We start from the raw sequence: 13,908 nt of genomic DNA, 5'->3' as shown, positions 1-13,908 counted from the left end.
AAAAAAAAAAAAAAAAAAAGCTGGCAGGAAATTTCCCATGGTCTAATCTGCCTCTGTGTGTTTAGCCAGATGCATAAGTTGCTCTTCAAAAAATGAAGAGTTTGTAAAATGTGCTGTTCATATGCACTTTCAGAGAACCCTTACTCTACTCTCTATACCCCTGAGTTTGGTTGCTGATTTTTCTCTTTGTGGCACTCTCGTGGGAGGGTGTGTGTGGTGAGTGTCCTGCAACTGAGAGCAAATGTTGTAAGCTGCCAGTATGTCTAGAGATAACAGACACAAGAAACAAGAAGTAACTTTACCTTCCGCAGCACTAAGATTAAAATAGTCATTCTGTTGGCAATTTGAAATAAGTAAATATTGGAGTAGATTTGATCAAGAAAGTGCTATTTTGTTACTTTCAAGTAATGTGGGTTGCTGCTTCAGTTAGTTTTACCCTTCAAAAGTAGCTACACTTTCTAGTAGGGAAATCTTTTGGAGTGTGAACTTCTTGTACCTGTCATTCTGGTGATTCTGAGCTACCAGACAGCACTTCTTTTAAAAAGAGCAGCCAGTCAAAAAAAAACCACCACTGTTGCATGTCTGTTCATTTAAAAGGATGATTTTTTTTCAGTCTACTCATCACTTTCTTGTCTTAAATCATAAGACATAGCAAAAATTCCTTTTGTCTTTATATTGACTTTACTATGACTTCTTTTCTTGTACCATAATGTTAGATCAAACAGAATAATATATAGGGTCATTAGTGACTTAAACTGTGTTGTGAGATGTGTTAATTGTCTATGCAGAAGTCTCTAGGCTTAATTTATTTACTAGCAATGGTAACACATTAATGTTCTTTTGTTAATACTGAAGCCACTGAAGCTCACTGATCTAAAATAGCTTCATATTAATAATTTCTCATCTGTCAAATGAACTGCATTATTCATTCATGGTGGTTTTGAAAATATGATACACTGAATTTTGAAAAAACAGTCATAAAATTTTCAGAGCTACTTCCCCAGCTAGTCCAATGAGTATTTTAAAAACTCCTTGATATAATCTCCCGCAGTTTGCGTACAGTAAAAACGTTGTGTCTTTCAGGGATGTGTGGGATGACGGGAAGGTAAGGAATGCATAGTAAGATTAAGGAAATGTGGTTTGATTTCTGCCCTGCTGCTTTGAAATGTGCCTTATGTACGTCAAGTGTTCAGTCCTTTAAAAGCATCTGCTTGATGGGAACATTTGAGTGAACTCAGTTATTTTTGAAGGTGGAACGGGAGGTTTGTCATCACTCCAATAATGAAGAATTCTTTTATTGTGTGTATTTGCACACTAAGCCGCAGCTATGATTTGCTGGTCTGTAGCAGATAAATCTCGCAGCTCTTTGGTTGCCCTTCGGCATGCTTTGTGTACTTAAGCATTTTGGTAGGGGGATGTCTGTGGACAATGTGGCCTTGTGGAGCAGGCAGGCATCAGCTTGTGTGTTGTGGATAGTGAAGGTATTCAAAAACAAATGCCAAAGCTGTCAGCAAATGGCATTTAGTAGAGAGTGTTGCCAGTTCCCTTTCAGATGTGATTGTAAGAGTTGCTTCTCAGCCTTGTTTTTAGCTAGTGCCTTGTTGCTCTGAAACAGAGAAGCAGCGTAAGTACAGCCAGGCACTAGTCTTGTCTGGAAAACTAATGTCAGATCTCCATGGTTAGAGATCACACAGAATCAAGACTTAATAAAACATAGGGAATCTAGAAACCTTTTAAGCATTAAAATATTTTAAGCTGTTCAGTCAGCAAGACACATAAGTAAGAGAACTGTACTGTGATAGTACTGACATGGGAGAATTAGGCAGTTAAAACTTCCCCTTTTCTTCACAACAAAATAGTGTTGAAAGACTACTGAACTGTTTGTTAACACTTGGGCAAATCCTGTTTAGTCCTGTTTAGACTGAGGCCAATGAAAATAAAATGAATAAAAATAAATCCTGTGTTCCTTTGGAGCTGGCAGCATAGGGTAGGAGAAATAATTTGAAAAATATCTCTCTTGTTGAGAATGGCGTGGTGTGCTATCAAATGATTGTCTTGGCTGAGTGCTTATGAAAAGGAAGGAAGCATGCAGTTTGAATATGGTAACTAATTGTTAGGGTTTTTTTCTTTTTTGGTGGTATTAATGTTCTTTTCCTTGCTCATTCCAGGGGGGTTGGACTAGATGACCATTAAAAGGTCCCTTCCAACCCAAACTATTCTATGATTCCTTCCTTGGCTGGTGTGTATTGTACTTTTGATAAAAATAATGAATATATTTCTTTTCAGTGTTCATTATAAATCTGGTGAGAATGTTTGGCTGTTGATATTTTTTTAAAAGATCTGTAGAATTGCAGATAGAGGCATAACTGAATGAGTCTCCAAGCTGTGTTTTCTTTTGAAAGCTGCATTTCACTGTATGTGCTTTTTTGTAAACAAGATCATGTAATCATTATGGTATTAAAATTCATTTAATATTTGAGAATGTAGCAAAATCGAGTAGTACTAATTTTCCATGTCTGGTCTTTAGAAAGCTATTAATATTTGAAGTATGTATGCGTTTACGTATGGGGGAAAATCCTCCATGCTGTTTCAAAGCAAGTAAGTGCTTGTTAACAGGTGGTCCTTAAGAGCAATGGAAGTGATATCTTAAAACTTGCTGAGCTACCACGGAGAAGAGCCCTTCAGAGCACCATTGTATGCGCTCTGCCATCCAGCGGTGTGAAAGGAAACTGAGCAGAAGTCCCAGTGATAATAATTACCTATCCTGGTAATCAAACTTAGCAGAATAGGTGCCAGGTGAAGGCAATGCATTCAAAAGTTAGACTGCCCAGGCTGAGGTGTTGGGAAGAAAGTACGAAGAGTAAGACTTCTCAGGAAAATGTGAAGCACAGTCAGGTTGTTTTTCTGGAGTTTCCTATCTCCCAGCTACTATTGGGTGCAGATAATGAGAGTTCACCATGGTGCTTATGTGTGCAATAAAAGAAAATCTTTTGGTTTCTGTTAATGGCAAATTAAAGTTAAAGGAATGTTCTGGGCAGGAATAACTTAATTTCAGGTCCTACATATATCACAGATCTCGTGTGAGGTTGACCAGATATTTCTCTTGAAATAGGTTTGTTTAGATATTGCTAAAATTTTTTCTCCTCTGATAATTTTTTGGTTGCGTGGGAGGGATAGTAAACAGATAAAATGGTTATCTGTGGGGAGTTCAAAACAGAAGTGAGAGATTGAGTTCAATGATACTTTTAACAATCTGTTTCTAATTTTGTTTCCTCTAGCTTTTTAGATGTTTTAATTAAAGTCAGGAACAGACACAATGATGTGGTTCCAACCATGGCGCAAGGGGTGATTGAATACAAGGAAAAATACGGCTTTGATCCATTTGTTAGCAGTAACATCCAGTATTTTCTAGATAGATTCTACACCAACCGCATCTCTTTCCGTATGCTTATTAACCAACACAGTAAGTAATTGCTTTTTTCATCTCTGAGAACTCATTAGTTATTGCTTGTAAACCTGAAGCCATAGCTTTGTTTTGGTTAATACTTCGTTTTTTTTAATACTCATGACTAATTCTTAAGATTTTGTGCTAATTACAATAAAAGATATACTGGCAACTGGTTAATTTGGTACTTCGCAGTTATTAGAAATTAATCCAAAACACCAGAGCACTTTCTTTTAGAATTTTTAGGCATCATCAGTGTGGCTGTCACATTTTAATCTTGTTGGCAGAGGCAGCTTGCATAGTGATACATGAAGTATTTTTAGACAGTAGTAGAGTAGCAAGTTATCTAGACTTTCCTGCCTTCTGAAGAGAGGTCGAGTGTTTCTAACATAAGTTTTAATTTGTATCCCTTGTCTCCCACTACTTCCTATTTATGAATAAATGCTAGAATTAATCATCCTTTGTCATTAGGTTTGGTTTCATTTGTTGTTACTAATAAAGTTACTTTTTTTTATATTCGTATTACAGAGTGAAAGGAGTTATTGCACAGCTCCTATTAACCAGTATGTGCAACTATGCAAAAAGTGATCTGATAAAGTTAAGGACAGTCTTTTGGTCTCTTTTAGTGTATCTTGTGCCTTTTAGCTCTAGAGCTTCATTCTCTGCCCAGTATTCTGCTTTTATGAGCTCTTAGAAATTGTAGTATGCTACAGATAATGTGGACAGTAGAGTAGTGTAAAGTATTTTACTGCAAGTTGTGTGTCTTTCCAGTAACCTTTTATGTGACTAAGTGATACCTTGCTGTGTGTGTACAAATAACTCTAATGTGGCAAAGCATGCAAAATGAGATAAATGTGCAGCCTGTTCTTTACTTGTACCTGGACAGACTAAGTTAAAACCAAGTTAAGTTAAAACGCTGTCATAGAGTTCTAGCAAGAAGTGAAAATGTTGTCCTAACAGAATTCTTGGGCTGAGTACTAGCATAATTTGCTCTAGTTCTGAAATATTAAACTTATTTAGTTGAACTGAAATGGATTTTCCTACGGACACTCTTATTTAACTTGTTGAAACTTAAAACTGCTTATAGATGCTTAAAGCTTCGTTAACATTGTACCATTTCTCAATAGTGATCCATCCATGATGGCAAGTACCAATCTTGAATGACTGATGAAAAAGACAATTGGAAAGCAGAATATGCGTAAACAGACTTTTACATAGTTTGCATTTGTTTCCCATGTTACTGCCAGACTGTTTCTTACAGTGCAGTTCTGCAGGGTGCAGTGTATTAGCTCACCATGGCCAGAATAGGAAAAGCTTTCAGAATCCTGTTTTTTGCTCACCTCATACTGCATCTGTTTCCTGTCAGAGCTGCCTAACTTGCTAAAATAGCAGAAAATCACTTCTGCTACTTCTCCGAGAGCTAAACTCTCAGTGGAGGATCTGGTGAGTGCCAGACCCTTGTGCAAAGGAGGGAGTGGGGAGTGTACTGCTGAGAGTCAGGGAGAAAGTCAAGTGAGAGAGACCTCTGTGCCAGCGGTGAAATTGCAGCTTAGTGAGTGTAAAAGGCTTTTAATGCTGTCTTTACAGCTCCTCAGTCCTTTTGACTGTAACATTCCCATTGCTCTGAGTGCTTCTCTTCTGGCATAATGGTATGAATAAGCATTTTATGTTTTAGTTTTATCTCATTTTTGGTAGTCCACTTTGAAATACAGGTTTTCACCTTAACCCTCCTGTACCACTATTGCTGTTTTAGCTAGTCTTAGCTATAAAAAATGAAAAGGAAAAAAAAAAATAGGAAGGCAAGTAGTCTTCCTAAACAAGGATTCTGGCAATTTGCTAGAGAATCTTTTTTAAAACAATGATGCGCTATGCAGTAAGTGTCAGATACTATCAGATTTAAACTTTCTGGGCTGCCTCAAGTGTTAGAGATGATTTACTGCCGTTTCTTTTTCCTTTTAGCACTTCTTTTTGGCGGAGATATTAATCCTGCTCATCCCAAACATATTGGAAGTATTGATCCTAATTGTAATGTGGCAGAGGTGGTTAAAGGTAAGATGAAATTAATATTTTTGTTGATTAAAAAAAGCCTACAACTTACATTATGCATATATGTTATTGAGATACAAGAGACTGAATGTGATTTAAATACTTTTAATAAATTTAAAAAAGAAGAAATTAAAGTTCTGCAGTGGCTCACAATAAAGCCATGAGCTTATTCAGAATTTCTAATGATTTCTTTATTGAGAATAGAGGAACTTTTGCTGTTTTAACAGAACTAAGAAAACAATTGATTTTTAAAAAATAACTTCAATCTGTTCTTTTAAGTATCTGAGTGTTTTAATACTTAGAAGCAGGTTCTCATGTACAGCTTTTTTGTCTGATTCTGGTTCTAAACAAAATAGAGAGTAAGTTAAATTTTCCAATTTGTTTAGTTAGACCTTTCAGTAAAATGTCCTCAGGTGTACAGATATTCCGGTGAGATTCCCCATTACTGTATGCATCTGATTGTATCAAAGCCTGTTCTCTCTTATCCAGAAGAGGTGTATGTGATGGTTGTACCTGAATGATCTGGCACAGTCGCATTAGAAATCCTGTTTGCTTAATAAATCCTGTTTACGTAATGTTGTGAATGTTCTTATTCTTTCAAAATGTTAGTAACTAGTCATGAGGCAATGCTGTCCTGCTTCACGAACTTCCTTACTGAAGGTTCACACGCTGGGTGTATCTATTTACAAATACTGGTCTTGCTGTCTCCTTCACTGCTGTTTGTGCAGCTGCCAGAGAGGAAGAGTGTGTTTCTCTTCTTCACTTTCTGCCAGCGGGAAACTCTGACCTTATGTCGGAGTTTGACTTGCGTGATAGCTTGCTTTGTAAGGCAGATGCTTTCTACTGTTCTGAAGGCTTCTTGGCTTCTAGCTTTTTAGCTCTAAGTTGGCCTTTTTTCAGCAGCTTTCTTTTGATTGATCTTACTCCGCTGTGACATCAGCGTTGTATATGTTACAATCGTGTTGTTTGCTATTAGAAGGAATATCTAAATAGTGTTGGAATCTATTTTGATCATCAGATTCATAGCTGCTGGCTTGGACAGAGGAGTTCGCAGCATCAGAAGGTCCTCAGTCCAGTTTTCAAGATAATAGCTAAAATAGGTCTTCCACATCTGAAGAAGAAATCCCTAACAAAATGAGGGAATCGTAAACAGTATCCATTGTTGTCTTTGGAAGAAACAAAATGTCCTTGACTGAGTCTGTCTAGAGTCAAGGTGATTGAGGCCATTTCCTTGTAGAATTGCTGGAGGGGATGATTTACATTCTGTATACTGTACTAGCTCCAAAGTGTTCTGGTTCACAGGGAGCGTTCTGAGCAATTTGTCAGAGTTAAGATGTTGATTTTTGGCACTGTATGTGGCAGCTACAAGCTGCATATGCCCTTCAAACATTGAAGAATTATTTAAACAGCCACTTCTTACTCCAAGCAACTCCATCAAGTGTGCCTGTAACTGCTTGAAGTGGGTCTCTGTATCTCACTATCTGTCCTACAATAAGATTTTTGAGCTTGGAAGCCAGGATTTTAGATGTACGGATAGATCTTAGCTCTTGTTGCTACTTAACTTCAGCTACAACATGAAGCGTGCTTTGAACTTTGCAGTCTCTTTAACAGTCTTAGGACTCTGACAAAGACTTGGATTTTAAAGGAAGGAAAAATGTTCATGGCTTGGAAGAGTGTATTCTTTGCTGGATAAAAAACTGGCTGGATGATCGGGCCTGGAGAGTGGTGCTGAGTGGAGTTAAATCCAGTTGGCGGCCAGTCGCAAGTAGTGTCCCCCAGGGCTCAGTGTTGGGGCCTGTTCTCTGTAACGTCTTTATCGATGATCTGAATGAGGGTATCAAGTGCACTCTCAGTAAGTTTGCAGATAACACCAAGTTAGGTGGATGTGTTGATCTGCTTGAGGGTAGGGAGACACTGCAGAGGGATCTGGACAGACTGGATTGATGGGTGATTGAGGCCAGTTGTATGAGGTTCAGCAAGGACAAGTGCTGGGTGCTGCCCTTGGGACACGACAACCTACTGCAACGCTACAGGCTTGGGGAGGAGTGGCTGGAAAGCTGCCCAGCAGAAAAGGACCTGGGGGTGTTGGTTGACAGCAGCTGAGGATGAGCCAGCAGTGTGCCCAGGGGGCCAAGCAGGCCAGCAGCATTGTGGTTTATATCAGCACTCGTGTGGCCAGCAGGAGTAGGGAAGATATTGTCCACCTGTACTTGGTGTGGTGAGGCCACACCTTGCATACAGTTTTGGGGCCCTCATGACAAGGACGTTGAGGTGCTGGAGTGTGTCCAAAGCTGATGAAGGGTCTAGAGAACAGGTCCTTTGGGGACCACCTGAGGAAACTGGGGTTATTTAGTCTGGAGAAAAGGAGATTCAGAGGAGACTTCGTTGCTCTCTAAAGCTACCTGAAAGGAGGTTGTAGAGAGGTGTGGGTCAGTCTCTCCTCCTGTGTAAGAAGTGATAGGACAAGGGGAAATGGCCTCAAATTGCTCCAGGGGAGATTTAGGTTGTATATTAGGAAAAATTTCTTTACAGAAATGTTGTAAAGCACTGGAACTGGCTGCCCAGGGAGGTGGTGGAGTCCCCATCCCTGGAGGTGTTTAAAAGACGTGTAGATGTGGTGCTGAGGGACATGATTTGAGGACCCTGGCAATGGACTCAATGATCTTAAAGGTCTCTTCCAACCAGATGATTCTGTGAAAATGTAAGACTGCATTCAGACTCTGGCATAGTTCTGCTTCGGACTGGACATTTTACTGGGTCGTGAAGTGATAGTGCCTTCCTGTTCATCTCAAGGTGGTTACTACTTGAAGATGGATGAGAGCTCTCTGTTAAATTTAGGGAGGCTAAATGGTTTTGCTCAGGGCTTCTTTGTTTTCTCAAGGTTTGCATAGTGGCTGCATCAGTGGATTTTGGTTTATTCCCCCAGTTACTGATTGGCTGTTTAGAGGCCTTGAAGTGGTTCTCTGCAATAAGCATCCAACTCCTTCCCCTGGATCCGTATCTAATTTTCATTTCTGTGATGTGGAAACTCTTTGAAATCTACTCACATATTCTTTTCTCTGTAAACGGCCTTATGGTCATACTAGCTGCAGTGTTATCTTCAGCTTTTGATGACCGAGTAAGGATTGTGGCTGTGCTTCTTATGCCCCTTTTTTCCAAAAGCATAGGATTGCTCCCAATGCCATCAGAAGTTCTGAGATGATCTCGGAATACCATGTAAGTGTAGGTATTCCTGCATCTTTTTTCCTAAATTATGCGTATCCCAGGCTGAGGTTCTCTGTGCAGCTTGGATATTAAATGGGATTTTGATCTTTTTACTAGGACATGTTTTACTGTGTTAATGACAGGATCCTTTTAGAAAGTCTTTGAAGCTGAACATCTTGACACAGAGGGTTCCTACTAGATAGCTGGTTTTGCGAGACATTCCTGGGACTTGGTCAAGAACGTTTCCGGTGTTGATTAGCTCCATTTTACTAGACTTCAAGCAGCACTTTTGTCAGCCTCGTGTGGTATGTCCAGCCTTGCAGATGTCAGAACAACTGATACAAATTTTTTTCAGATAACAGGACACATTATAGATATTTCTGTAGACATCTTGAAGGAGGACGGTTATACTTACACAGCCCTTTCAGGGGCCTAGTGATTTTACTTTCTTTGTGCTTACCACATAGCTCTGAGTCTCGGCAGTGACTGTGTTCTTTTGTAGTGTCGTTTTGGACAGGAGGAGGAAGGTGCCTGTAGGACGAGGTCAAATGCAATTGTTATGGCATCTTAGCAAATTCCTCTTTGTCTGCAGAACTGCTGTGCTGGCTCATAGCCCATACTTACTGTGAGGAAGCCACTTAGATTCAGGTAGCTTGCATGATGTAGGTACAACATCTTTTGAGTTTGTCGTTTGTCTTTAAGCTAACACTTGCTGCTTATTTTTAAAATAGTTTTGTAAATGAGTACCAGCAAACATTTAGAACCAGCAAGAAATCTTTCAAACTAAAGGTGACTTAAACTTTCTTGCTGTGTTTTGACAATACATAAAGCCAGAACTGGATTATGGAGAGGCTGCTTTTTTGTGTTGTTTTGTTTGGTAGGAAAGAATGAAAAATCTTAAAAGATTCTAGGTTTCTTCCCAAAAGGCCTTGAAAGTCAAGTATTGTAAAGAGTATCGTGTTACTGCATTTGAAGAAACCGAATGTCATCCTTTCTCATTTAAATTGTGATCAGGACATGACAAATAATTGGATTCTACGGTCAACCTAATAATATATCTTTCTGGTTTTCAAGCCCTGAACAAAGACTAAAATTAGCTTGTCCGTAGTAATCTGCTTTTGTTTGTAGAGCTTTTAATAGAATTTACCCTTTCTTGACAAATGAGCTATAAGCATACAGAGAAAAAGGGATTAGGATGGATACCGGTTTCACACTTGAAACTAGTTACTAAAACAGGTGATCTGCTTGTAGTCTTTCCCATACAGGATGATCTTTGCTAGTCGTCTCTAAATACATTTGATACATTAGTGTTCTGTTCTGTTTTGTAGATGCTTACGAAACAGCTAAGATGTTATGTGAACAGTATTACATGGTGGCACCTGATCTGGAAGTTGAAGAATTCAATGGTAATTGTGAAATTAGTTTAAGTGATATGTGTAAGAAACAGCATTTTAAATACCTGTGATTTCTAGTTTTGTTAATTAATTGTACGTTGTAATTTGAACTCTGCAGTCCTGTGTGGAGAGTTACTTTTCTTCTTCTAATGTGCTCACATGGGCACCTGAATTACAGTTTATCGTCATGACGTGTTTAGTTCCGGATGCTGGATGCAGAGTGTTAACTGCTGAATTTCCTATCACATTAAAAGAAAATAAAGTGGTTAAGAATCCTCAAAACTGAGGATTCTGACTTCTAGCTTATCTTTTAGTAGAGCTGAGATTTGTTTTGTTTTGGAGTATGCTTATAAATTTCACTGGTCAATCTCTGTGTAAAATGGCAAAATTAGACTTTTTTTTACATAGTCTATGCTTTAAGTGTGAAGTGTGTAACTTCTCACATGAAAATCTGTTTCAAGTTGATTGCAAAGATGAAAATTGGGAGCTATGAAACTGATGAGACAGACCTTGTCCATGTATTGACTGATTTTTGTTCATTGTTTCTATTGACAATAGGTAGATTAATTTTTTTTAAGTTAAACCAGACTGGCTTGAGTCATCCTCTCACAAGTTTTGGAAAGGTGTCCAGATGTAAGACTAAGATATTTCCAAACTTCACCAGAAGAATTGCAAAAGTCTCGAAAATAAGTAACACTCAAAATGGAGAGTGTGATACACGGGAACGCGTGTTGCTCGAAGTACTATTTAACACTGTAGAAATTCTTCTCTGCACAAAGAGATACTGTCAACACTGGCACGTTACTGCCAGCCCCCTCTCCGACAACGAAAGGACCCAACCTTGCCCCTTCTGAAACAGAGTGGTTTTTAGAGCTAAAAGTACTGCGTGCTGCAGCAGGGGAATCAATGCAAAATTTCTTTGAAAGCCTAAATAAAAAGTTCCATCAGTAGAGAAAACAAGTTGCTCGATGTCATTTAAAAAAGAAGTGAGGAAAGAATTACTGGTTTCCTTTAAGCTAGCTTATTATCAACATGAGGGAAATGACCTTGCAAATTACCTCGTGAGCAACGGTGACATGTTTTCTACCTGTACCCTATGCCTCAAATGAGTATGAATCAGTCTGCCTTGGCTTTGGTGACGCGTAAGAGAATTGCAGTATGGACTCTGACAAAATTAGTGTAATAAAACAGCAGGTTGCCTTGCAACTAATCATGAAGAGCGTTGTTTTGGTTGTGTTTTCCTCGGAGTTTTGACTGCCGTGTCTCTTAAAGATAGTATTGTCAGCCCTCAGCACCAAAAAGGATGAAGGTGACTCCAGTCGTGTTCTGTGTGCACGTTTGTATCTTCCTGCCGTTCATGAAGCAGACATTTAGAGACTTTTCTTCAATGTGAATTGCTGCCGAGTCTGACAAGCTGTGACTGTATAATTTAATGCCAGTAGATACCTGAACGTTCAGAGGTGGCTGCACCTTCAGCACCAGAACTGTCCTGGAATGTATTAAATGTAGTGGTACAATTTCCTGCCAAATCAAATTAGCACTCCAGCATTCGTAGCCGTGCTGAGCCATGCGCCTCTGCTGAAACACAAACGACGAGGACAACAGCATGCAAACAATTCAGTTCTGATTTAGAATAGGAAAACTCATTGTTTGACATAGGTTTTGAAAATTTTAATGTACACTTCACATTTTATATGTTTTAAGGGAAAATATGCAGTTGTTTTTAGAATATTCAAACAGTGAATTTCTTTTACTTTAAGAATCTTTTTGTTGAGCAAATATTATGCTTAAACATTGTGTGTGTGTGTGGTGAGAAAAATCAAGTTTCCCACTGAAGTGGGAAAGTTCTTAGTTAACCTGTGTTGTCAGTATGAAACCAACCACTGCCTAGTGCAGTTTGATACATAAACAAAATCTGCTGACAGACATGTCTTTGAAAATCATCAGTAGAATGTGTTATTTCAAGTGACGGTAGTAACTGAAATTTGTGTTTTTACTTCATGGAGCTAATATTGCTCTTGGAAAATTAGAACATGCTTACATGTCTTTTCCTACAGTTTCCTGTTATGCCTGTAAATAGAAATGCTACAAAATAGCTGTTTTGGAATAAAAAAAGGGTTTTTTCTTTTTTTTTTCCAGCTAAAGCTCCGAACAAGCCTATTCAAGTAGTCTATGTACCTTCTCATTTGTTTCATATGTTGTTTGAATTATTCAAGGTAGGTTGCACTTGTTAATATTTGGAAGGGGCTTGTGAACTTAAATTACTGTTGAAATTGAGATTCTCTTCAGTTACAGCTGTTCATTGTTATTTTGGTTTTCCTTTAAGCTTATTCTTAAACAAGTGAAAAGGGTTTGAAACTGCTAAAAGCTAGGCTTACAGCCTCTCTTGCACCCTTGGGTACTTAAAAAAAAAAACAAACCCTGTGTTTTCCCACCTCTCCTCTTCTGCTTTTGCAGCTGATTAACTTCAGACACTTGTGGTAGTCTGTTTTTGCGATGTTGATATACTCGCCACTTTACAGTTTTCATAAGTTTGCTTCTTTATTGCATATTTGAGGTCTGGTTAGGATCAGTGTCTTTGGATTTTTGTGAAACAGCCCATATCTCTTAGAAATAGTGTAAACGACATGTTTTGGTTTTATTTATGTTTTCCGATTAATTGGAACAACAGAGAAAATGGAACATGTAAGAGCTATTGCATGCTTTCGAGTAAGGTGGTCTCTAGGTGGTGCAGTTGAACACTAGAACTGCAGGGGGAAAAATGCATTTGGTCAGAGAAAACATTTCCTAAAAAATGCTATTTTGGGTTTGATTTCTGACATTTGTCAAGTATGTTCGTTTAAATCTTCCCCTATTTTGCCATTCATAGCATTAGGTCTAGGGCAGAACAGGTGAGAATTCCTACATTGCTTGTAGGCATATTTTGGTACAAATATACCTATACATGAAACAGTATGAAACTAGAAAATTGTATCTGTAAATAATGGTAGTCTGCGACAGACTGGCAGTGGAAACTCTAAATACAGTAAAGGTAGTTTGATAAATGGTAACTTAACAACGTGACCCAGGCTGAGAAAGTCAAACCTTGTTCTCTGAGGTGAACATCTCAACTGGTGTTCTGCAAGTAATATAATTTCTTGATTTCACACAGGAAAAAAAGATAATTTCTTGCTTTATGTTCTCTGACTCTATATCTGATTTTTATAGATAAAAGTATGTATAGTGGAGTCCTGATGTAAAAGTTTAACTGGACAATTCATTGACTTGAAAGCACTTCTTGAATTTTTATTAAATACAGCTTTTTCTGTCTTGTATACAAATACAGGACAAAGTATCTAGATTCAACAAAATAAATGCAAGTTGTAAGTTGTCACAAAAAGCATATATGGTAAAGTTAGAATCAAAGACACCGTTTTTAATTTTATCTTCAGAATTCAATGAGAGCTACAGTGGAATTACATGAAGGTAAGAAAGAAGGCTATCCATCGATCAAAACCTTAGTCACTTTGGGGAAAGAAGATCTATCTATTAAGGTAAATGCCTAAAATAATATGCAGCTTACAAACCTGCTAGGTTTAGGATGCTATGACTTGTAATTTGAGAAGGTGATTTAATCACTGTATCACTTCTGATATTTGCTTCATATTCATTAGAATAGAATGTTTTCATTTAGAAGGGACCTCCAGTGATTATCTAGTCCAGCTGCCTGACCAATTCAGAGCTGACCAAAGTTAAAGCGTGCAGTTAAAGACACTGTCCACATGCCTCTTAGATGCTGTCAGGCTTGGGGGATCAACCACCCTTCAAGGAAGCCTGTTC

At 38.3% G+C, this 13,908-nt stretch overlaps 1 protein-coding gene across 1 annotated transcript in view; it reads left to right on the top strand.

Annotated features, from left to right (window-relative positions):
• Positions 1–13,908, top strand: part of PDK3 (pyruvate dehydrogenase kinase, isozyme 3) — a 35,160-nt gene that overhangs the window by 12,524 nt on the left and 8,728 nt on the right. The window contains exons 3-7 of the mRNA XM_010139715.1: positions 3,279–3,463; positions 5,405–5,494; positions 10,024–10,101; positions 12,229–12,305; positions 13,521–13,622. Of these exons, the coding sequence (XP_010138017.1) occupies positions 3,279–3,463; positions 5,405–5,494; positions 10,024–10,101; positions 12,229–12,305; positions 13,521–13,622 (532 nt within the window). The remainder of the gene's footprint in view (positions 1–3,278; positions 3,464–5,404; positions 5,495–10,023; positions 10,102–12,228; positions 12,306–13,520; positions 13,623–13,908) is intronic.

This window comes from Buceros rhinoceros, unplaced genomic scaffold, assembly GCF_000710305.1.
Source record: "Buceros rhinoceros silvestris isolate BGI_N320 unplaced genomic scaffold, ASM71030v1 scaffold9637, whole genome shotgun sequence".
Classification (NCBI taxonomy): Eukaryota; Metazoa; Chordata; class Aves; order Bucerotiformes; family Bucerotidae; genus Buceros; species Buceros rhinoceros.
This window is presented reverse-complemented; position numbering and strand designations above follow the sequence as displayed.